Source organism: Rhizophagus irregularis, chromosome 12 (genome assembly GCF_026210795.1).
Source record: "Rhizophagus irregularis chromosome 12, complete sequence".
In the NCBI taxonomy this organism is placed as follows: domain Eukaryota; kingdom Fungi; phylum Glomeromycota; class Glomeromycetes; order Glomerales; family Glomeraceae; genus Rhizophagus; species Rhizophagus irregularis.
In genome coordinates this window covers 2,139,315-2,164,849 of record NC_089440.1, presented here as the reverse complement: position 1 = coordinate 2,164,849, position 25,535 = coordinate 2,139,315, and the positions used below count along the sequence as shown (strand labels likewise).

The window sequence follows — 25,535 nt, the reverse complement described above, 5'->3', positions numbered from 1 at the left end:
AGCATTATTTGCACTAGTAGGTTTACTTACAGCTTTTTATAGAGTTATAGATCAAGTTAGTATTATGTAATATTTGAAAGTTTTTTTTGTTTAAAGTTTGCGATTATTCGCCGATTATTGAGATTATTCAAATTTTTCAACTTTAGACATTGTTTTTTCCCAATGGCTTGTGCTTTTAGTGAGGATCTGAAGTGGAGAATTATTTACCTTCATCATGATGGATATAGTTGAATAAAAATTGCTAGATTATTACACATTAGCAAACACACTGTTGATAATATCTTGCAAATATATGTACAATGGGGAACGGTAGTAAATCCATAGCAAAAACCACCAGGACGTCATAAAATATTAACTCAAAATGAAATGAAGGTAATTTATAAGTAAAATAGTGTATCAATTCACTTTTGAATATTACTATTGTATTATTAATTTAGATATTATGAGAGTTAGTTAAGGATAAGGTGAATTGGTATTTAGACGAATTAGTAGGAGAACTTGAGCAACAGACAGGAAAGTTGGTTTCTATTCCAACTCTTTGGCAATCTTTAGTTTACTGTGGAATTAGTAGAAAGAAAGTATGTGCAAATTTATTATTTATTTATTTGTAGTTTTCTTTTTTTGTTATTTTTTTTGTAATTTATTTTTATTGTTTTTGTATAGTTACATCAAGCAGCTTATGAACGGAATGAACTTCTTAGAAGCACATTTATTGCAAAAGTTGGACATGATTATAAACCTGAACAGCTTATATTTATGGATGAAACTTCTAAAGATGAACGCACTTTATCTCGTAGATATGGTTATTCTTTAAAAATACTTTTGCAATTAAAAAGAATGTATTTGTACGTGGAGTACGTTATACAATATTGCCTGCATTTTCTTTACAAGGCATTATTGCTGTAAACATCATGGAAGGTAGCTGTACGAAAGAAATTTTTAAAAATTTTGTTATTTCAAATGTGATAATAAGTTTAGGAATTGTTATAATAATTATTATCTTACTTATTTTACCTGTAATATTTATTTTTTTTTTCTTGTATTAGGTTTCTCAAATGAATTCATATCCTGGTGAACAAAGTGTTCTTGTATTTGATAATGTGCGAATTCACCATGATCAAGATCTTGTAGAATATATTGAAGCATTTGGTGGTCGTGTTGAGTTCTTATTCCTTATTCGCCAGATCTTAACCCAGTTGAAACTTGTTTTTCCATTATAAAATCATTTTTAAAGAAATACAGGAACTTTGTCTATTTATGTAATGATCCTAAATATCCTTTTTTAATAGCATGTTCTCAAATTACTCTGGAGACAGCTATGAAAGTTTTTAAGGATTCAATTTATATGTAATAGAACTTATAGATAAGAAATTTTATAAAAACTAGAGTATATAGAAATTTTATTTTCATATTAGTCAAACTGTAAAATGTGAATTTATTATATTATAAATGAAAATATAACATGAATTTTCTTGAAATTATTTGTAACGTTTTGCTGCAGCTCTAAATGTTTTTTACCACCAAATTTTATTTACGCCTAACTGGTCAAATTCTGCATCAGTAAGATCATATATTTGATCTATAGTAATCTGTTCATTTTCAAATATATTTTTAAAGTATTAACCATATTTGAATTTTGTGCAAATGAAATCATTTGAGGTATCATAGTAAAAAAAATTAGTAGGTGTGGGTGGCTTGAAATTTTCTTTTGTACTGCTAGATTGTGAGAAAATTGGCAAATTCAGTGTTTGAGTATTATCTGTGGTACTTCGAATCTAAAATAAAAAAAACTTATTAAAAAAAGTATTAGTTTTTTGATTGGTCAATAATAAATTTATAAACATAATTACAATTTCTTTTGCCTAGCATTGCAGGTGCATAGCTGTAAGTTTTATATGTCTTTTATCGCCAATAAAACATGATGCATTATACTGATTGCATTTGTATTTCTCTCTCAATTCACAAATTATATGGCCTTCTTGTTGTAAAATTGTAGAAAAATTTTTTAATTTTGGTATTACACATTTTTTTTTATTCAACTTGATATTCTCACTTTTGGATTCTTCAGAATCTGAGATTTCCTAAAACAATAAAAATAAATAAAAAATAGTTTTCTGTATAAAGAAATATAAAGCAAATTACCTTTCTCTTTTGCCTTTTCTTTTTAAGAGAAACTATAATTGACATGTTCTTTTTTTTATCTACCAGTTTTTTGTAATCTGAGAGGAACTTTTTATAATCTTGTATGTCTTCTAATTGCACTCTAACCTCTCCTGATTTTTCTAGCTTAAATGATACTGAATAATCAGAATGCATAATTTCTCCATCACTGGTTAGTTTTCCAACATAATGGTGAATGTCTGCAAGTATATCATCTAATGATGAAGTCTCAATTTCTAACCATTTCGATGGTAATGATAGGCCAGCAGAAAGTTTTATGACCAAATTAAATGATATAGTAATTTGCTCAGTTTCAGATTTTTTATCCACTTTAAATTCATGCTTAGTATTATCATCAGATTCATCTAAGATAATACAATCATCATTTGATTTATTATTTTCTAAAAAATTTGAAGTGTCCTTAGTAATAATGAATTTTCTCTGCCTTTGAAAATAACTGTGACATGAAGAGCAAAGAGTGAAGTTGAATTTTGTAGTGAGATCCAAAGAATAGTTGAAACGAGTGACATTATCTTTGATATATTCATATTGTTTGGAAAATAATTCAGGTGCAAAAACCTGAGATGTGCAACCTTTACTTTGTTTGTCCTATTTTTTTACTTGGTTTTATAGTTTTATCACGAGACATTTTTTTTGAATACTTAATTCATCTCCACAATATAAACATTTCTTACAGCCAAGGCACGTACCAACGATATTCTTTAAGTGTCATTATTCAAGTTGAAACATGAAAAAAACACAAAACTAAATTATTATAAAATCTAATAATTTAATTGGATAATGTTCATGTGATAACAACCTTCTGGTATTCTTAGCGGGTATTCATTTTTAATACATGATCGACACTGCGCATACCATTTTGAAAATGGCGATAAATAAAATAAATAAACTAAAATTAATCATTTTCTTTAACTGAAGTACAGTCAAATTTTTATATAATAATATATTAGAACATATATGAAAATTTTTTAGGAAATATTGTAATATTAATATTTATATGTCTTCACATATAGTGGGAAAATAAAATTTTATTGATATATTAAGTTTTTAATAGTATATTGGTAAATTGAATATTGATACAATTAACTTTCTCTATAGTCACTTCCATTATAATTACATTTTACTATATAATCATATTAGTTAAATGTTCAAAACACTTTATTATTAAAATCTATCCTATATAGTTACAATCTATTTATAGTCACTATCACACCTATTTTTAAAAATTTTATATTAAAAAGAACCGTTTATAATTACAGTTATACAAAGAATATATTAAATAACTTGATATCTAATAATTGTACAAAGATGTATTATAGCTTATTAGAATCATTTTACTGAGACGAATCGAATGGTGGTAGTTTTATTTTTTTACTTTGCTAGAAGTTTATAGTTAAGGCTTTCCAATCCACCCATTTATAGGTAGGTGCCTGCTTAATATTTTATCATCCCCAGCGGCAACTATACTACTGAGATTTAATTCTGGAGAAACAGCACCAAATATGGAGAACATCTCCTATTAGGCCACTTTTAAGGCTAATCTGAAAATAGAATACACCGCCTACTTATCCTTACATCCATTGCATGATACTAGTACTCAATTTATTTTATGACCTTTAAAAAGCACCTACTTTTATGGAGGACTTTCAACAGGTAGTATCAACCATCTAGTACTCTTTCATACCACCAATTTAGGTATAAGATTTTACTTAAAGGCCACTACAGTCCACGATTATTCAGCACTGATAGTATAGTTATAAATCCCAAGTACACTTTCAGTTCTGATTTAGTACTTTAGATCCAAAATCACCCCATGGAATATCCAACCACCGAGATTCACCTAGACCCAAAGAAAGTAGGGAATTAAAATCTATAACCATGCTATCTTTTGTTTTCGTATGCAACACCTTAGTTGGTTTACGACCTAACAGAAGTTTAAACTACCACTAAGACATTGCACCTTCAGCTTTACCATCTAAACTGACAAGTAATATCGTGAAGTAACCACCTTTACGTAAAGTTCCTCATATAGTAATGATCTTTCAAGCACAGGATCAGGCAAAATTAACTGTATACATTAATTCACTATGATGCAGTTTAACTACACTAATCCCTGTACTTTCACACTATTGATTGTAGTATTCGCAATAAAATTCTTTTTATTTTTGTGATCATGGGAATCGAATCTGCGATCTCACCATACTTAGACTATATGAAGGATGCCACCTTAATGACTGCACTATGGTGACTAACCCTAGTTTTATCCTTTTACGATTAATACTAGCTGATAAATTATTCAACAAAATGTTAAAAATCGACATTATATAATTTCTTAATTTACATTTACTGCGCTATTTAACATTTTGCTAAATTGCTTGATACCTAGTGATTATAAAAAGACGATTAATAGCTTGTTGGAATCGCCTCATCAAGACGAATTGAATGGTGGTAAACTTATCTCCCTGTGATTAATATTGACGGAATTACCACTCAAAAACCATTTAATATTTTTAATTTCAAAAATTGATCTAGTGATTGGATTTTGATGCATTTTATACCATTAGGTTCATCTCATCAAGACGAATCGAATGGTAGTAAGATTATTTTTTTAGAATCAATATTGATAGAGTTATTATGCAAAAACAATTAATATTTTTTAATTTTAAAAATTGATCTAGTGATTGGATTTCAATGTATTTTATATCATTAGAATCGTCTTATCAAGATGAATCGAATGGCGGTAAGTTCACTAATATTGGCAGAGTATCGATACAATAAAGTTTTAAGTATAATTCTAACTAAAATTATGAATTTTTGACCAGAATTATAATATATATATATAAGAAAATTTTTTATATAGTCTTATCTTTTTATAATCACCAAATATGAACTGTTTCAAATGTGTGACTATAAAGAAAGTTGACTGTACTATATTTTTCCAAAATTAGTTACCTTCCAAAATTAAGCATCTGATAAAAAGATTAATATATAAAATATTAATAAAAAAAACTTCTAAAATTAAGTACCTTCACAAGTTTTTTAACCAAAATCCTTGGAAAAATATAGTACATAATGAAATTTGATAAACTGGATCTATTGGTTCCACTAAAAATATCTGATTTATCAGAATATCTGGTAAATCGAAAAAAACTGAAAATTTATTATACTGAATTTTTAAAAAATTTTCATGCTAATAAAACTAATATACACTGTAATTTAATTTTTTATCTTAGTTTTAAGTTATAGAGTTCATGAAAACGAATATAAAATATTTTTAATTGAAGATATAAGTAATATATAACTTCAACCGGAATTAAGATTTTTATAATTCTGGCCAAAATTAAGATTTACAGTATTCTGTTACTTAAATTTTATTGGTTAATTATCACGTGATCTGATTTATCAAATCATTTGATTTATTATAGTGAATATCGAGTTTTTACTAGTAAACTCTGGTATATCGAAACTATTTTAATATACGTGATTTAGTTTCAGCAAAAAAGTTCAGTTTAAGCCTAAATTCAGTTTATCAAAGATCTGGTTTATAAAATTTCACTGTGTATATTAAGATTAGATTACATAATAAAAAAAAAACTAAAATTAAATAAAAATTAATTTAATTACTACTAATATCTGCATTAGTAAATTTACTATAAATTCCAAACATTTCTTTAGAACTAGAATTATAATCTAATTACTTTTAAAAAAAAAAACAAATTACTAATTTATAATATTATTTAAAAAAAAATCTACATGATTTTTTAGATTTACTTTATAAAAATTTATTTATTTATTTTTTAAAATATTGACTTTATATAATACTGTATTTTTTCAATTTTAGCAAAATAAGAAATTTATTAAAATTGTTTAGTATTTTAGTATAATATTAATATATCATCTTAATTATAAATTAAGAATAATTATTAATTTAATAAAAAGAGAAAACTCTTGCAATTTATAAAATAAAATTTTAATAACAATAAATAGCAAAAATAACACTTTCTTATAGTAAATATATATATTACTTTAATTATAAATTTAAAATAATTATCATCAGAAATTTTTTTGGAAAGCAAATCTATATAGATTTTTAAAAATTATATCTGTGCAAATTTTATACTCTCATGCAAAACATTAGAGAAAAAATTTAATAAAAAACTGTACAGATTTTATAAATAATAAAATTTTATATGGATTTTTGTTATTAAATTCTACTTAATTTATTAATTAAATATATTACAAATTTATAACTTTACTACACTATTTTATTAGTGCACTAATAGCTAAAGTTCTACTGTAATTTACATGTTGTTAATGGTTTGGATATTATTCCAGTTGATTCAATTTCAACAAATAACTATTTAAATTTATATTTAAGAAGCATCCAGGAACTTGTAAACTACCAAAAGTAAACAAGTAAAAATATTCAGTTAATTAATAACATTTTGTTAAAAAAATAAAATTTAAACTTCAAAAAATACCTTCAAAGTTCTATTCAGATGCTCATAAACTTACAAATTACATTTCTTTGAAAATCTTTATTTTTTTTCAAAATTCCATCCAGATGTTATCCAAAAAGTCACTAATCTACAGTAAAAAAAGAAAAACAAAACATTAGTCAATATTTCGTTAAAGAAAATAAAAGAAATTAAAGAACTTTGAAGAATAGTTCTATTCAGGAAGTATTCAGAAAGTTGTAAACTTACAAAAAAGAATATGTTAGTAAAATTTATTAAAAAACAAAAAAAAAATTAAAGTTTTGAAAAGAAAATGATTTTTTTCAAAACTTACTATTTTGCCCAAAAATTCTAACTGATACCTATAAAATAAAGAAAAAAATTAAAAAAAATTAAAGTTTTGAAAAATTAATGTAACATTTTGAAATTTACCACAACATTTTAAAAAAAATATATAAACCTTACCTTATATTATCAATTATATAAAAAAAACTTTACTACTGAATTTTAGTTACCTTTTTAATTATTAGATAAACCTTATTACATGACCCTAAACATCATATATATAACTCACATTTGAGTTTTAGCAAATTCAGTCAAAATTAAGTTAAATTCATAATTTTAGATAGAGCAAATTAATTGAAAATTAATTAATAATCAGAATTATGAGTTTTAGCAAATTGTGTCAATTTTACAAAGTCATTTTATATTTAAGTAAATTGGTATTTTTTTTTTAATTCCAATTTCCATTCAAGAAAATTATCAAAATTTTATTATTCATAATCATAAAAATATATGATAAACGTTTAATAGTAATTTTTAATTTAGTTCAAAGTATACAATAAACCTTTTTTTTGGGCTTCAATCAGTTTCAATATCAGAACAGTTTCAGTATTCTGAATTACTGAACTGAACTTTAGTTTCAGTATTAGTTTTACAATTTATTAAACTAATTTACTAAACTGATTTACTCTTATATAGTAACGAAACTGCAAAACTGCAAAACTGCCAAAACTTGTGGCATAAAAAGTAATAATATTTTATATGAGTTTCGCTATAGTTTAATTTTTTATTTTATTTTTTTTATTTTCAATGAATTTATATGTACTGTAATTAAAAAATTCATTGCAATATTTTATTTATTGTTTTATTTTAATATTTTTTATTTGATTGTAATAAAAAATTTACTGATTGGATGTTTAAAAGTCTGGCAATCTAAAAAATAAAAAAGTTAGTACATTTCTTTAATATATTTTAAAAAAATTCTTTCCTTTCCTTAAGCTTACATTTCTGAGTGTTTTAATCCAGGTTCATCTAAAAGTCTGGCAACCTAAAGAAATAAAAAAGAAACATACAGTTAGTACGTTCTTTAATATATTAAAAAAAAATCCTTTCTCCTTCCTTAAGCTCATTCCAAAAAGTTTTACAAAAAAAATAAGAGTTAAAGAACATTAATTAACGTTCTTCTATAAAAAAAAAAGTAAAATTATTTTCTCCTTCACTTAGAACACTTATTCATTCTCAATTCCAATTTCCAGTCTGATCTCTATAAAAATTCTACAAAAAAAAGAGTTAAAGAATTTATTTTCAAAAAAAAGAGATTATCTATACTGATCATAAATCAGTTTATATGATTAATATCAAAACTAATTAGCATATACTATGCAACCTTAGAACTTATACTTTTGATAAGTTTACCAATCAGTTTCAGTAAATTTTACCATCAGTTTTGGTAATAGTGTGAATATATTTTGGTCATTCTTTACACTTTACTATATATTATTAAGAGAATAATAATAAAGAAGATTACTTTGGCTTAGTGCTTCAATCCGGATTGATCCATTGACATCACAACATTTTTCTATTATTTTTGTTAAACTATAATTTTTGTCAGATTTAAAAAAATTATTCTTCTACAAATTTTATTAATTTTGGCCAAACTTATAGCTCCAACTCAAATAAATCGTTGCCCAACCATAGTAAACCGCAGATTGATCTGTTAAAATCCCATTCAGATCGAAGCACTACTTTAGCTTTCCAGTTAGAAATTGTTGGTGAAGAAAATACCAGTTAAATCGATTATGCAATCAAGGCTCTTGATAAACTTATTTGCATCATGGAAGGGAAATTATATCAAGTGGTCATTAGCTTTGCTCAGAATCTGGTTCAATGTAAAAGTGAAGAAAGCATAAGTCAGGTGATGGTGTGATGCATTCAGAGATGACTTCAATTATATCTATGGAATCATTACAACAGTTACGGATTGGTATTTTATCCTTTACACTTCAGACAGAATATATTATACAAGTAAAAATCCTCTTAATATCCAATTTACTGAATCTGCTTTGAAAGAGAATTCAGAGGATAAAAAAGAATTGCGTAAAAATGTAAAGTGAGTGATAGAAGTTATTGTTGGGTTATTAAAGGATAGGGTAGATATTGAGAAGGAGTTGGCGATAAAGAAACAACGAATTCAAAAGTATTTTGAAAAAAATAATTATGCATATTAAATAGACATTTCATGTATACGGGTTGCATCTTGAACTTATAATTTATTTTTGAGATGCTTTATTATAGCTGATTGCAAAATTGTAAGACCACCCTATGATTTTTTAATTTGAAAATTTGATATTTTGAATTTTTCAAAAAAACAGTAAAAAATTAAGTTAAAAACCTATTTATTCAACTCCTTAAATAAAAATAGAAATATATCATATGATTCAATATAAATAAATTACCAAATTTATTTATCGTGCCTGCTATAATGCTTAAACATTGCCTCATATAAATTCACGTGATATTACATGACTTCAAAATTTGTATCATTTTATTAGAGTATAAGATAAATAAAATTTTATTTACACATTATTAATATCATTAATACTAATATCTAACTTAATACATTATATTTAACTTAATACATTATTAATATCATTAATACTAATATCTAACTACTAACCATTTACATTAGTGTTTTTCTTGTTAGGACATTTCAGAACATAATGTCCTGTTTTATGACACAATCTACATCTACGTCCATTAATTTCATTTTCTTCACAACCAATATTAATTTGTTCGCTAGTACTAGTGCTTCTTACTTTATTATGCACTTTATTAAAAGCTTTCAATCGTTTAGTAGAAGATCTACCTTTACCTGACACACAGTTGGATCTTTAATATCACTGACATAGTGACATTATAAACGCATCCATCTTTTGATTTAATAGTATTATTTGAAGGCTGAATTTTGTTAGTAGTAGTTGATTGATATCTGGCTTCACGTTCTTCAACCCTTTTAGCAATATAAGATAATATGAGATCATTTTTTTTAAAATGACCCATGATTCTACCATAATACATTTTTTTTCGTACTTGTTGATAAACCTGAACTCCTTGAATATTATTATAATGTCTAGGATTAAAAATTTGTTTATTATTAGTATTGGAAAAATTTTGAGATAAAGTATTAATAAATGGTTCACAGTATATAGAATCGATATTTTTCCATGTATCATTATGTAACCATCTTGATGGCATCAACATTACGTGAAATAAAGCTTTTTGATTTTCAACCATTAACTTAAAATAGTGCTGACAAATAATTCCATGAGAAATCAACAATAAACAAATACATAAATAAATACCATCATTGAGAATTATAATATGTTGGTATGAATTAGATGCAATATAAGGAACTATTCACTGATTGCAAAATTGTAAGACCACCCTATGATTTTTTAATTTGAAAATTTGATATTTTGAATTTTTCAAAAACCAGTAAAAAATCAAGTTAAAAACCTGTTTATTCAACTTCTTAAATAATAATCTTTATTAATTTTAAGAAGTTAAAGTTATTACCAAAATAGGAAAATTCAAAATATCAAATTTTCAAATTGAAAATCATAGGGTGGTCAAACAATTTTGCAATCAGCTGTAATATTTTTATTGGATTTTAGATCTGTTTAGATGAGAGTATCGACGGCAGCATGCTGCGCATGATCAACATTGATATGAATATAGATTGCGAAGGGAAAGAAGAAGGTCACAATCTAGGTCTTGATCAAGAAGTAGAGATAGAAGTAGAGATTTATTTATTTTATTCTGCCAAGAGTAGTAAAACCTATCTAGTACAAATAATAGCTATCAGTGTTAATTTTTTGATAAAAAGTTACTGTGCGGACGGCGCACAATTTATTGAGTTTTACTGTGTGGCAAAGTGGTATGGCTATACTACTATAATAGGTACTGTAATACATATGCGTCCAATCATATAAGGATATTTCAAAATTTTTTGTGCATGCCGCACATCCCTTCTAAAAAAGGTGTGTGCAAAATTCTGATTATGTGCGCTATGCACATGCCGCACAGTGAAAATAAACACTGATAGCTATCATATATCGAAATACATTCCAACTAAAAACTGTGTCTAGAATAGGAAATTCAACCAGCGCTGGAAACTAAATTCCCATACAACCAGACCTCACCCTTTGATAAAGAGAAAGGCTCAATCTAGGTGAAACTTCGCCGCCTAGACAAACCCATATGAACTGGGTAAAAATAAGGAAGAACTGGGGCAAGCTCCTTCTAAAGCCAAGGGCTTATAGAGTAGAATTAAAAGTGAAAAAAAAATTCTGCTACTAAAAATGCGCTATATTCTAATTAAATAAATAACTATAACTAGATAGGAATTTAAACTAATTTAATTTATGTAATAGGTCCAAAACTTCTGCTAAAATCTCTGTGTTAACACTATTACGTCTCTTACTCTTTGAGGATTTCTTTGCCTTCTTCTGAGAATTCAGGTTCTTCAACTGGTTATCATCTTTAGCAGTCTTGGTTGAGAACTTCTTATCCTTCTTCTTAGGCTGATTACTATTCGAACTTTGTCCAGGATTTTCAGACTTCTTGTTCGGAGTATTTTGAGCCTTCGGCTTGTGCTTCTTCTTCAAGGTAGGAATAGAGTGTTGACACCATCGCAACTCCTTATCATTAAGGAAAACTTGAGGCATATTTTAGGCCTTGAGTGTGGTCTCCCAATTCTCGAAATAACCTACGAGTTTCCTTTTTCCTTTGCTTGTTTGTATAATTTTAAAGGTGCTAGCACTGCACGTCTGTAAAAATAATTGTGGTTTACGGTCACTCCACAAGAATGACAGCTTGGAACTTTTCACATTGTTTTCTTTCTCGTAAAGTCCAACTTGCGGGGAACTATTTCACTGGTATACCTCCCAGGTTAGTCGTCCAAAACTTGTTAAATTGGGGAAGGGTAAATGAGTTCAAAACTATTTTGACTTTAAGAGTCTGATATTTGTGCTGCCGTTTTACTGACAACTTGATAGTATGATCTCATAACGTTAATTCTCCTAAGATTTTCTCAATGTTCCAGGTATACAGAATATCATATACAATAATGTCTTTGACTTGCTCTCGCTGGTCATCAGCTTCTTTATATCCTGTCAGTATTTGAGTAACCTCAGGTACAGATGAATTCTTCCCTTACGGGGTTTTTAGCTGATGTTTGTGCACCAGGATTTGCCGTTGTTGATTGGTTCTTGACTTGTTTATCATCCATAACATGCGCCTTTGTTTATCTTTCTTCTGGGAAGTTTCGGGTATCACAGTTTGATCGACAGGGTCATTTCCACATCAGGCAGTATTGGAGGTGTTTCAAGTACTGGATTTGGTGTAGTTTTCGTATTTGAAGAGCTAGTAGATGTAAACAATTCGTCATAGGCGGAAGGACATTCCGATTCTGTGTCATCACCCATATCACCATATAGAGTATAAGCGCGGGTAGCAAATTTATCCCACGATTTGGATAAAGCGTAATGCGCTATAGAAAATATTAGTGAAAGGGTGGTAGGTTATATATTCATCGCCTGCACCTGTATAGAAAAGTTATTTTGGTTGGCACTTTCGCCAAACGTCTCTACTAAAAGCTGAGCTTTGTCCATAGCCTGTGGACTCTTATCAAATAAAGTTTTAAGGAAACCATTTTCTACAAACGAACCGAGCTCTGCAGTAACTTTATGTAAATATTGGTATCCATTATACGAGATAAACTTTAAAAGTCTTCTGCGCAATTCTTCTTTCTAACTAAGTCTCCTATATTCAACATTTTTATTTTATATAAAAAATTTTAAATAAAGTGAAAAAATTTAAAAAAAAATTTTTGCAGAATTTTTTGTAAAAATGAAAAGGAGAAAGAGTTTTGAAGTAGAGATAGAAGACAAGGCAGAAGTAGAGATAGAAGACGAGGTATAGTGAGGACAGGTTTGATATCAACATTTGCTTGCCAACCTTGCAATTGCAACCTGTTGTGCGGGTTTAGATATGGGTTGTTCCTTGATGTCACTAATTCAGGTTGTCCATGATTATCCTTGCGTATAAATGAATGATCATTTCTCTCTTTTGAGTATCCTTATCTACAAATCTGTTGTCTGTATTTGACTTAAATAATATGAGAGACTACATTTGGTATGTCATTTATCAATTCAACATAGTCTTGTAAATCATCGTTTATTTCTTCTGCTCCCTTCTGACATGGATATTTTAATCAAAATATTGAATTACATTATTCATTTCATCCTTATTACTTCCCCTTGCTGCCACTCGTATCAGTACCAATAGTCTAACACATCATTAAAGAAAGTTTTAAATCTTTGTTTAAAAAACCACATTGTGATGGTGGATTATCAATTATGTTCTATTACTGACATTTGGATGATTCAGCCTCATCTCCATTATGATCATTATTTTCCATCAGTTTGTGTAATTCAGGCCAATACATATCTATGGCACTAAAGGTAAAAAAATATTGGCCCATCTGTTCCTATTTGTCTTATCAAATTTAACAATTCCTTTATTCTCGCTATAATATAATACGCTAATTGTGACGCACTTGTACCTGCTCAACATCCCATCCTTGTAAAAAACGTCCTAAAGAATTAAGTATAACTGCAGCATCATATTAGATATAATCCTATGCATTGTCTTTGTATAGATCACGCAGGTAAAAATATGGTTATCCAAAAGAGGTCACAAAAGATATGTACTTACATGATCCTGAACCTCATGATTGATTGCAGCTCCAAGATTGGCAAGTGAATGTCAATATCACTTTTCAGGTTTTCTGGGTTGTCTAATGGTGCTATTGAATAACTGCTTTCTTAGCAAAACTGGGTAACAATTTTTATAATGGATGCACTTTTCATTGTCTGATTAGTATAGTTGCATCTACTATGCTTGAAATATACTATATACTGTAAAGTCCTGAATATAAACACCCCCAAATATAAGCATCCCAGATTTTAAAAATATTACCTGAAAGCACCCTTAAACCAACACTATGCCAATACTACAATGTACCAAATATATAAATTTACCCAAATATAAGCACATTCTATAACAAAAAAGGTTGCTTATAATTGAGACTTTACGGTAGCTTTATTTTTAGTTAGTTCATTTTTTTATTATTTCTTTTATTGTATTTTGTTTAATTGTAAATGTTTCTAATAAATTAATAAAGATAAAGGCGCTATGCCATATTTTTCAAAAAGTCAACCTCTGAGTTGTATATGTGATGTATAGGGTCCTCTTTAGTAGATGCTCAATAATCTTGGTCAGAGATTTTGGTCAGCTTCTACCAGTACACAATAGACTAATGTATTCAAAAATTTCTCAAGAAAATCCATTGTCAAATGATAGTATCTAGACATTTTATTTTATTTTATTTTAAGGTAAGCCAAGAGGATATCATTGATAATTAAAATTCAACAAATAGTTGTAACGAATATACAATAATAAACTTCGCCCAAAAAAAATCAGACCCTGACTAGAATTTTAAAAAAAAACTATTCTATAACACTACCATTATAGAATAGGAATAAGAAAAGAGTATTCCAGCGAAAGGTAACGCAAAAATTTCTACCTAACAAAATAATACATATTAGAACTAATCTAACGAAAGACTAAACTAACTTACGCAGCAGGGACAAAATTTCTGCTAAAACCTCCTTGTTATCCTTGTCACGATCTGTGTTCTTCGAGAGATTCTTTGTCTTCTTCTGAACGTTTGGAGTTTTCAATCGATTATTATTTTGCTTGGTATTTTTCGAGGACGAAACTTTATCCTTCTTCTTAGGCTGATTACTATCTGAGACTTTACCTACTTTAGGTTTTTTCTTGTCTGGGGTATTTTTAGCCTTCGGTTTAGATTGTGCTTTCTTCTTCAAGATAGGAATAGAGTGTCGACACCATTTTAACTCCTTATCTTTAGATAAGAAAAACTGTGGCGTATCTAAGGCCCTTAGTGTGGTCTCCCAATTCTCAAAATAGGCCACAAGTTTCCTCCTTCCTTTGCTTGTTTGAATAATTTTAAATGAGCTGGCACTGCACTTCATTAAAAATTCACATGGTTTACGGTCCATCCACAAGGTAGCCATCGTCATATCCTTCGGAATGTTGTGAATGACAGCTTGGAACTTTTCATGTTGTTTTCTTTCTCGTAAAGTCCAACTTGTGGGGAACCATATAACTGGTATACCTTCCAGGTCCGTTGTCCAATATTTGTTAAACTGGGAAGGGCAAATGAAGATAGTGCTATCTTGACTCGAAGAGTCTGATACTTATGTTTTAATAGAACATTTGATAGTATTACCCAAAGCTTTAACTCTGCTATAATCTTCTGCAGGTCCTAGGTATATGGGATATCGTAAACTATTATGTCTCGTATTCGCTCTAGTTCCTCTCTGACAGCTTCGTATCCTATCAGTATTTGAGTGGCCTCAGGTACAGATAAATTCTTTTCCTTTTGGGAATTTTTTGCTGGCGTTTTGGCATCAGGTTTTGCCGTTATTGATTGGTTCTTGACTTGTTTATCATCTGTAACACGCGCCTTTTGTTTATCTTTCTTCTGGGAAATTTCAGGTATCACAGTTTGATCGACAGGGTCATGTCCACATCTGGCAGTATTGGAGGCGTTTCAACTACTGGTTTTGATGATCTCTTCCTTAATTCGTCAAGCTGACGTTGAAATTCCATTGCATCAGGATCATCCTCTGATAAACTATCCATTTCATCAGATATATCATCACCCAAATCGCCAAATTTGAGAAAGTAATGGGCCATAAAATTTTCCCATGACTTGGACGAAGCATGTAACACTATAGAAAATATTAGCGAAAGGGTGGTGGGTTGTATGTTCGTAGCTTGAGCTTGTGCAGCAAAGTTCTCAGGGTCGGTAGTTTCGCTAAACCTCTCTATCAATAACTGTCTTTTATCTACAGTCTTTAACTGGTTCTTGGTAAATAGGTCTTTGAGGAAACCGTCTTCGATATGAGAACCTAAAGTGTGTGAAATATTTTGATAAAATATATCGTTAAAGTTTGAAACGAAGTCTACAGCTTCTTCGTATCGTTTTATTCTACTCATTTCCTTATTCATTTTTATTATTTTTAAAAGTGTAATAAAATTTAATAAAGGGATTATTTTTTAAAAAAAAATTATTACATAGAAATTTTCGTAAAAAAAGAATTTTGGGAAAGAGTTTTTTCTCTGACAGTATCTAGACATATAGACAGTTCTGTGAAATCTATAAGCTCAATGTCAGTCAGGTGAATCAGATGTACAGTACAAGTTTAGAGCCATATTATTGCAAATATATGTTCTCAGATGCCATATGTTTTATACCTCAAAAGTACGATATTGCTAAATTTAATATTAATAAGCTTAAATCATTAAATTGTTCTGTTGCTCTAATCAAAGCTATTCATACAGGAAGTAAAGAGGTGAATAAGAACTCAAGGCTCAATTATTATTGCATGAGGAGAAAGAATTATACTTAGGATTAACTTATGGATAGAAGTTGGTTTGGCTAATAGATCAGTGGGTATTATCCAAGAAATCATATTTTAAAGAAAACCAGCCACCTTCTTTATTTCCTATTGCTATTTTAATAGAATTTGTCAACTATTTTGTGCCAGCTATTGTTACTGAAGAAGGTAAAAGGCTTGTACCAGTTTTACCAATTAGATATAGTTGGAAGGGACAATTATTCATGACTATTTCACAAGTCTGTGCTCTCAAATATTCTCTTTAGCCCATTTTCCTTTGAAAAGAATTAAAGTTAATGACTTTTCAAAATTCACATTGTTAATTAACTTTTGAATAAATTGACATTTTTTAGTACTTTTTTTTTTAGCATTACATTTTTTTTTACTACATTTTTGGTGTTACATTTTAGTATTTTATTTTTATTTTTATTTTTAATATAAATGACCATTATTCTATCCAGAAGAAAGTTACATAAAAAATATGAAATGAAAAAATTAACTATAAACAGAATTAATCCAATCACCAGGAAAGAAGCTTTAAGGTAGTTGCACAGTCTCATCGCATAAAGGTGTGCAGGCCTGGCCGCAACTCAAGTTACATCTTTACAGAACCCTATTTTACTCTACCAAAGCATAATCTTAACAAGAGTCCTCAGTCAAAAAAATAATAAAAAAATTTTGCCTAATTAATTAAAATTTTCAGCTACAAAGCAGGTAGTAAAATTAAATGGTGGTAAGTTTTATATTCATCACCTGTGACTGAAAAGCAAAGTTATTTGGGTTGGCAGACTCACTAAATATATCTATTAGAAGCGTTGCTTTGTCCATAGCTTGTGGATTCTTATTAAATAAAGTTTTTAGGAAACTATTCTCAACAAATTGTTCAAGCTAAAAATTTACATTCTCTAAAAATGATTTTCCATTATTTGAAATAAACCATAATGAGAGATAAAATTTTCTTTTTGAAAATTAGTGTAATGTCACATAATAAATTTAGTCTTATTTATTTACGGCATATTACACATTATAGCATTATGGCAATTACAGTTTACAGTTTTTGTGATTATAGTATATGCATAACGTAACTGTATTAATAATTTTAGTGGCAACTATACATATCAGGATATATCTTTTCTTGTAAACTAATTTTTATGGGCTATTGATTTGAATAATCATTAGTTTTAAATATATATTTAATATCTGCTATTTACTGATCAACTTATCTAATAACTTATCTATTTTTTTATATTTATCTTATCAAATATATTTAATGCAAATTTTAAAAAAATAATATAAAAATATTTTGTTTTTTTATTTTTTTGGCTGTAGCACATTTGGGACCTTTATTAGAAAATTATGCCTAACTATTACATTGAGATTACATAAATAAAAATAAAATCTAACATTATTAGGAACTAAACCATCCATTCACTACTCAGGGCAATTATATGTATACTGTCAGATTGAAACTCTGGACTAGTGGAGTAAGTCCACTTTAGAAAATGTCCTTTCTTAGAAGGGATTCCCTCCTCCAGGTCTTTGTCCTATGAGCACCCAACAAGATTCACTGTAACTGCAACACAAAACTCAGGACCAAAAAAAAATAAAAGGAGTTCAACAAAAAAAGCCAGGGTAAAAAATAAAGAAATAAAAAAAGGGAATTAGTAAAATTGAATAATGAGTAACTACTATAGTGTTCTATTAGCCCTGCCTATAGCTCACCAGAATAGCCCAGGCATCCCATCAGTTGACTATCTTATTAAGTAAGAACTTGATTTCTGCTAACAAGGTTAGTTTCGCTGTACTATCCAGATCCTTTTCCATAGCTTTGGCAAACTGTTTGGTTTTATGTTTTGCAAAGAATCCTCCTCCTGTTTCTGTTTACTCGACTTGTTCTGCTTTACTAATGGATCCACTTCTTGGTTCTGCTTGTGATGCGATCCATTCTGCAAAGTACCTCATCCATACAAGACCCCAAAGAATACATATACAACTCAGATCCAGACCCAAAATTGTAATATAACTTTATATGCCTAATTTTATTAGAAGATTTATACAAAATCATTACATAAGTTCAAATTTTATTATAAATTATACAATTATGAATCTGAGTTTATATAAAAAAAAAATTTTTAAAGAAAAATTTCAAAATAAATATTATTACAGCAGATTGCAAAATTGTAAGACCACCCTATGATTTTTTAATTTGAAAATTTGATATTTTGAATTTTTAAAAACCAGTAAAAAATCAAGTTAAAAACCTGTTTATTCAACTCCTTAAATAAAAATAGTATGATTCAATATAAATAAATTACTTTAAAATATATATTAATTTTAAGGAGTTAAAGTTATTACTTTTTACTAATTCTTGAAAAATTCAAAATATCAAATTTTTCAAATTGAAAATCATAGGGTGGTCTTACAATTTTGCAATCTGCTGTAAAATTTTCTTAAAAAAAATTATTAAAAAATAACTTAAATAAAATTTTTATAAATACCTTATAGATATTGATGCCCAATATGTATAATATAGTAAGTTTTATACAAAAATTTGGATGTATACTACAAAATAAAAGAAAATACATTTTGTTATATATTTCATCACTCAGTGATCGTAAAATGATGGAACACAGCTTGTGATAGATATTAAGCTATACCACACATCGGCAATTTGTATTTTCATCTACTATGCATTTTACATTTTATCACATAACTCGGCATCTATTGCACCTAGAAATATGAAACTACCACCATTTGACTCATCGTATTGAGACGAATCTAATAAGCTGTGTTTCATTTCTTTACTGAATGCTGAGATATGTGATAAAATGTATTTTTTTTAATTTTGTAAATGAATTTTAAAAAAATTTCTTTAAACGAACCCTTAAAAACTTCTCAAACAAAAAACAATTTCTACTTTACTAAAAAATATCTTAAAAATTTCTTAAACAAAAAATAAAAAAAACTTTAAAAAATTTTAAATGTATATAAAAAAAATTCTAATATACATTATACAAAATGAAAATCTTACTTATAATAAGGGCACTGTCAGATATTACCTAATATCACTTTAATATAAGAGCTTACCCCTTAGGTAAGATATGTTATATATATAATTCCTTATATAATATTGTATGTAACCTAAGATCTTTAGTTATCCCCCTCCCCATAAAATATTAGGTAATATCTGACAGCACCCTAAAAATCATTATTGTTATACAAATAAAAATTTTTGGTTATACAATTTTGAATATATGACTTATTATAGCTGATTGCAAAATTGTAAGACCACCCTATGATTTTTTAATTTGAAAATTTGATATTTTGAATTTTTTAAAAACCAGTAAAAAATCAAGTTACAAACCTGTTTATTCAACTCATTAAATAAAAATAGAAATATATCATATAATTCAATATAAATAAATTACTTTAAAATCTATATTAATTTTAAGGAGTTAAAGTTATTACCAAAATAGGTATTTAAACTTGTTTTTTTACTAATTCTTGAAAATTCAAAATATCAAATTTTCAAATTGAAAATCATAAGATGGTCTAAAATTTCTTAATATTTCAAAAGTTTTTTATGCCATTCAATAAATTTTTTAATTTCTTATAATTTTTACAAAAATTAAAATAACTGAAAATACAGTGGCTCACAAAAAAAATGCACCAAACTTTTTAAAATGATAAATCATGTATTTATCGATCAAAACAAATCCGTTTAATCTAATATTTTCAAAATAAACAATATAGATGTAGATCTTTAACATATAAATACCTACTCCTTTCTTGTGTAATAAAAAAACTCTATTACGTTATTTTTCCTCCAAATCATGGTGCGTTACTTTTGACCATTTTTATTAAGAAAAGTCTTTATTAGTAAAATTTTTTTTTTTATAATTAATGATAATGTAATATTAATAAAATACTTATATACTTACAAAAACTTTTCGAAATTATATATTTTTTGTTTATAAACTAAAGACCAAAATCACTATAAAACAAAGAGCACAGGTAATTATGATGATTGAATGTGGATTTGCTTCAAAAGAAATTGCTGCCAAAATTGGCTGTGGAAGTCATAAATCATACAACCATACCAAACACCGGTCATGTCACGGATCGGCATAGGGACTTTTTTACTATGAAATTTGTATAACAGTAAATTTTTACTCTATCTCACATAATAATATATACTGAAATTTTGCACATAAATTCAAAATATTTTAAAGTCTTTGTGAGACAATTTTTATTGAAATTGAATACATATTGAAAAATTTTTATTAATGATGACTGTTACATTTTATTTAATATATAAATTTGAAAAATATTTATTTATTATTTGATTACAGTATGTAATATACGTCAAATATTCTTTTTATGCTATTAAAATTAAATTTATACATGTAATTTTTGCAATGTTAATATAGACAAACTACAGAAAAAATCAAAAATCATGGATTTAATAAATATTTTATTATCAAACCAACCTTTTACTTATTAAGCATTTCGATTCCTTATAAAAATTTACATGTATTTAAGTACTTTAAATAATATTTAGTTTTCATACAAACTTGCATCTGGGGTTGAAGTCAAAAAAGTAGGAAAAGTTAGCCTAATATAAACTTCTCAAATAAGCGTTATTTTGTTAAATAAAAGGTTGAAACGAGTAGGTAAGAACCTGAAGAATAAAAGTTTACTAATGTCTGAAAAGGCTTTACTTAAGAGAAAACTTCAAAACATTTGTGACTTTGTGCAGATCTTTATTTATATATTTATTTTATGTGAAGTAGGGAGAGAATTTTACAAAGGCATGACTATAATATAGTACCACCTAACCGAATCCTACCATCAACACTGGAAGCTGACCCGAACTTCCTGAAAAAAAAGACCTGCACTACTACCATGTCCGATAATAATCCAGGCGAACACACTGAGTAAAAAAAAGGTGGGGGAAAAAAAGTGGAGAGGACAAGTCCTCTTTCCAAGAAATTATGGTACAACACATAAATATATTCTATCCTAAAAATAATACAATTCTGAAATTTGTAAAACCGCTAATCAAAGTATAGGCTAAACTAGTTTCTGTAATAAAGTTAAAATTTCTGCTAAAACCGCCTTGTTATCTTTATTATTACCCTTTTTCTTCGAGGATTTCTTTGCCTTCTTCTGAGTATTCGGGTACTTCTCCTCCTGGTTATTATTTTTAGGGACTTTTTTCGAGGATGCAGGTTTATCCTTCTTCTTAGGCTGATTACTGTCCAAATTTTTGTCAGACTACCTGACTTTTTCGTATTCGGTGTATTTTTAGCCTTCGGTTTACTTTGTACTTTCTTTAAGATAGGGATGGAGTGTCGACACCATTTCAACTCCTTACCGTTAGGTACGAAAAACTGTGGCGTATCTAAGGCCCTTAGTATGGTCTCCCAATTCTCGAAATAGGCCACAAGTTTCCTCCTTCCTTTACTTGTTTGAATTACTTTAAATGAGCTAGCACCGCACTTCATTAAAAATTCACCTGGTTTACAGTCCGTCCACAAGGTAGCCATCATCATATCCTCCGGAATGTCATGAATAATGGCTTGGAACTTCTCACGTTGTTTTCTTTCTCGTAAAGTCCAACTTGCAGGGAACTATCTGACGGGCATACCTCCCAGGTCTGTCGTCCAATATTTATTAAACTGGGGAAGGGCAAAGGAGGAAAGTGCTATCTTGGCTCTAAGAGTCTGATACTTATGTTGCCATTTAACGGAACATTTAATAGCGTTCCCCCAAAGTTTTAACTCTGCTAATATTTTCTGCAGGTCCCAGGTATACAGGATATTGTAAACTATTATGTTTCAGATTCGCTCTTGCTCCTCTCCGACAGCTTCATATCCTGTCAGTATCTGTGTAGCTTCCAGTTCGGATGATTTTTTTCTCTTTTGGGAATTTTTGGCTGATGTTTTCACATCAGGTTTTGCCTTCGTTGATTGGTTCTTGATTTGTTTATCATCTGTAACACGCGCCTTTTGTTTATCTTTCTTCCAGGAATTTTCAGGTATTACAGTTTGATCAACAGGGTCATTACTATATCAGGCATTGATGGAAGCTTTATAAGTACTGGATTTGGTGGTTTTTGGAATCCTTGGCGTATTAGATCATCTACATCTTGCTCAAAAAAAGGTGACGCATCCATTAGATAATCATCAGTATTCTGAGATTCTGCATCGTCGTCATCATCATCAACACCCATATTGCCAAAATTGCAAAGGAATTGGTGTGAAAAATTTTCCCAAGACCTGGACGCAGCATATAGCGCTATAGAAAATATTAGCAAAAGGGTGGTGGGTCGTATATTCGTAGCTTGAGCTTGTGAAGTGAAGTTCACAGGGTTGGCTGTGTCGCCATACTTCTGTATCAGTTACTGGGCTTTATCCTTAGGTACTGAGGGGTTCTTTTCAAATAAGTCCTTGAGGAAACCGTCCTGTACAAAAGAACTTAAGTGGTGTGTAAAAGTTTGAAAATAAATTTCATTAAACTTGGAAACGAAGTTTAAAGTTTCTTCGTTTGGTGTTCGGCTCTTATTCATAGACATTTTTTATATTTATGTAATAAAATTTAATAAAAGGGATTATTTTTTAAAAAAAATTAATACGCAGAAATTTTCGTAAAAAATGTATTCGGGAAAGAGTCTTACATATATTACATCACTTTGTGCAGATCATTTTTGTGGTACAATTTTTTAATTAGTGATTGATATGTTATGTGACATGTCCACTGAGTGATACTAAGACTTAAAAAGAAATATGAGAAAACTGGTAATGTTAAAGATAAACAGCATTCAGGCTGACCACCCAAGTTAAACGAACGTAATGAACGTACTGTTATAAGATGCTTATTGACAGGAGAGTGTACAACCACTGTTTTATTAACAAAATCTATACAAGTTAATGAAGATATCGAGGTTAGCGCTGAGACTATACCTAGAGTATTAAGAAAAAATGGTTCTGCTGCGAGAGCAAAACATAAAAAACCTCTTCTATCCAAAAAACATCGCAAAAAGAGGCTTGATTTTGCTAAGAGATTTAAGGATTGGATTGTACAAGACTGGAGTAGGGTAGTTTTCAAAATTCCAAATATTTGGCTCTGATGGACGTGAATACTGTTGGAGGAAGTAAGGAGAACTGCTCAAAGATGCTCACATTAAACCTACAGTAAAGTTTGGTGGCAGAAGCATTTTTGTATAGGGTTGTTTCACCTCACGCGGTATAGGTTTCTTAAAGGAGGGCTCAACGCGGAACTTCATTGCAAAATATTAAGTGAAGACTTTATGGAGACCCTGCGATACTATGAATTAGATGTTTCAGATGTTATCTTCCAGTTACCGTAGCCAGCGCAATCCCCTGACTTAAACCCAATTGAACATCTTTGGAATGATGTAGATATTTGACTCAGGGCGTCAAATAATATAATTAGAAGAAGAGATGCTTTGTGGGAGTATATTTCTCAAGTTTGGAATAGAGACATGTACTAAGTTAATAGAAATAATGCCAGAAAGACGGTCATGGTCATTAACCGATTATGACTGGTCATGACCGTGACTGATATCAGTTGGTCAAGACTTCTGACAGACCATTTGACTGACCGTTTGACCAACCGTTTGACCAACCAAATTTTTTTATGAAAAATTTAATAAAAAATGTATTTTATTTTATTTTATTTTAAGGCGAGCCAGGAGAATTACATTGATTAATTAGAGCTAGTATAAAACTATATAAAACACAATATAAAACTTCGTCTGCTAAAAAGCAAACCCTGACTAGGATTTTTGTAAAAAACTAGCTACTCTAAAACACAACCGAGTTAGAGTAGATAAAAACGGAAAAAAAAGGATTAGGACATCCTAGTACTAAGGTAACTTAGCCCTAAAATGCTAAAATTCTAATAAGAAGAAAAAGAAACGACTATACTAGTCTACGTAAAAGGGATAAAATCTCTGCTAAAACCACTTGGTTACTTTTATCACGGTCTTTGCTCATCGAGTTATTCTTTGCCTTCTTCTGAGCAGGTGGAACCTTCAACTTGTTTTCATTCTTCTTATTTAAGGTCAAGGACGGAACTTGATCCTTCTTCTTAGACTGATTACTGACCGAGGCTTTACCTGTATTACCAGATGATTTCTTGCTCGGGGTATTTTTAGTCTTCGGTTTACGTGCTTTCTTCAAGGTAGGAATGGAATGTCGACACTATTTCAACTCTTTACCCAAGGGCAAAGTAACTGGCGGTGAATCTAAGGCCTTGAGTGTGGTCTCCCAATTCTCGAAGTAACCAACCAGTTTTCTTTTTCCTTTACTTGTTTGAATGACTTTAAATGCGCTGGCACCACTTTGCATTAAAAAAGTACATGGTTTACGGTCCGTTCACAAGGTAGCCATCGTCATATCCTCCGGAATGTCATGAATGACGGCTTGGAACTTTTCACATTGCTTTCTTTCTCGTAAGGTCCAACTTGCGGGGAACCATCTCACAGGTATACCTCACAGGTCTGTCGTCCAATATTTGTTAACTGGGGAAGGGAAAAGGAGGATAGAGCTATTTTGACTCAAAGAGTCTGATACTTATGTTGCCGTTTAACGGAACATTTAATAGCGTTCCCCCAAAATTTTAACTCTGCTAATATTTTCGGCAGGTCCCAGGTATACGGGATATCGTAAACTATTATGTCTCAGATTCGCTCTTGCTCATCTCTGACAGCTTCGTATCCAGTCAGTATTTAAGTAACCTCGGTATCGGATGATTTCTTCTCCTTTTTGGAATTTTTGGCTGATGTTTTTGCATCAGGTTTTGCCGTTGTTGATTGGTTCTTGACTTGTTTATCACCTGTAACACGCACTTTTTGTTTATCTTTCTTCCGGGAAGTTTTGGGTGTGACAGGTTGATCAACAGAGGTCATTTCCACATCTGGCAGTGTTGGAGGCATTTCAAGTACTGGATTTGGTGTTTGTGAATACAATTCGCTCAGCCGAGAGCCTAATTCAGCTTCATTCCGTTCATCATCTGATTCATCGAAAAAATCAGGTTC

The 25,535-nt window shown here is 29.2% G+C and overlaps 2 protein-coding genes across 2 annotated transcripts; one reads left to right on the top strand and one right to left on the bottom strand.

Moving 5' to 3' along the window:
• Positions 1–366: 366 nt before the first annotated feature.
• On the top strand, positions 367–1,075 carry OCT59_004028 (uncharacterized protein; the record flags this gene model as incomplete). Its single annotated transcript, XM_066148012.1, has 6 exons — positions 367–372; positions 454–464; positions 569–578; positions 664–802; positions 892–918; positions 1,047–1,075. The coding sequence occupies 6 exons, from the start codon at positions 367–369 to the stop codon at positions 1,073–1,075; spliced, it is 222 nt and encodes a 73-aa protein (XP_065996651.1).
• A 787-nt stretch (positions 1,076–1,862) lies between these two features.
• OCT59_004027 (uncharacterized protein) lies at positions 1,863–2,809 on the bottom strand (the record flags this gene model as incomplete). The annotated part of the gene is made up of 3 exons (XM_066148011.1): positions 1,863–2,081; positions 2,143–2,617; positions 2,760–2,809. The coding sequence occupies 3 exons, from the start codon at positions 2,807–2,809 to the stop codon at positions 1,863–1,865; spliced, it is 744 nt and encodes a 247-aa protein (XP_065996650.1).
• Positions 2,810–25,535: the final 22,726 nt, after the last annotated feature.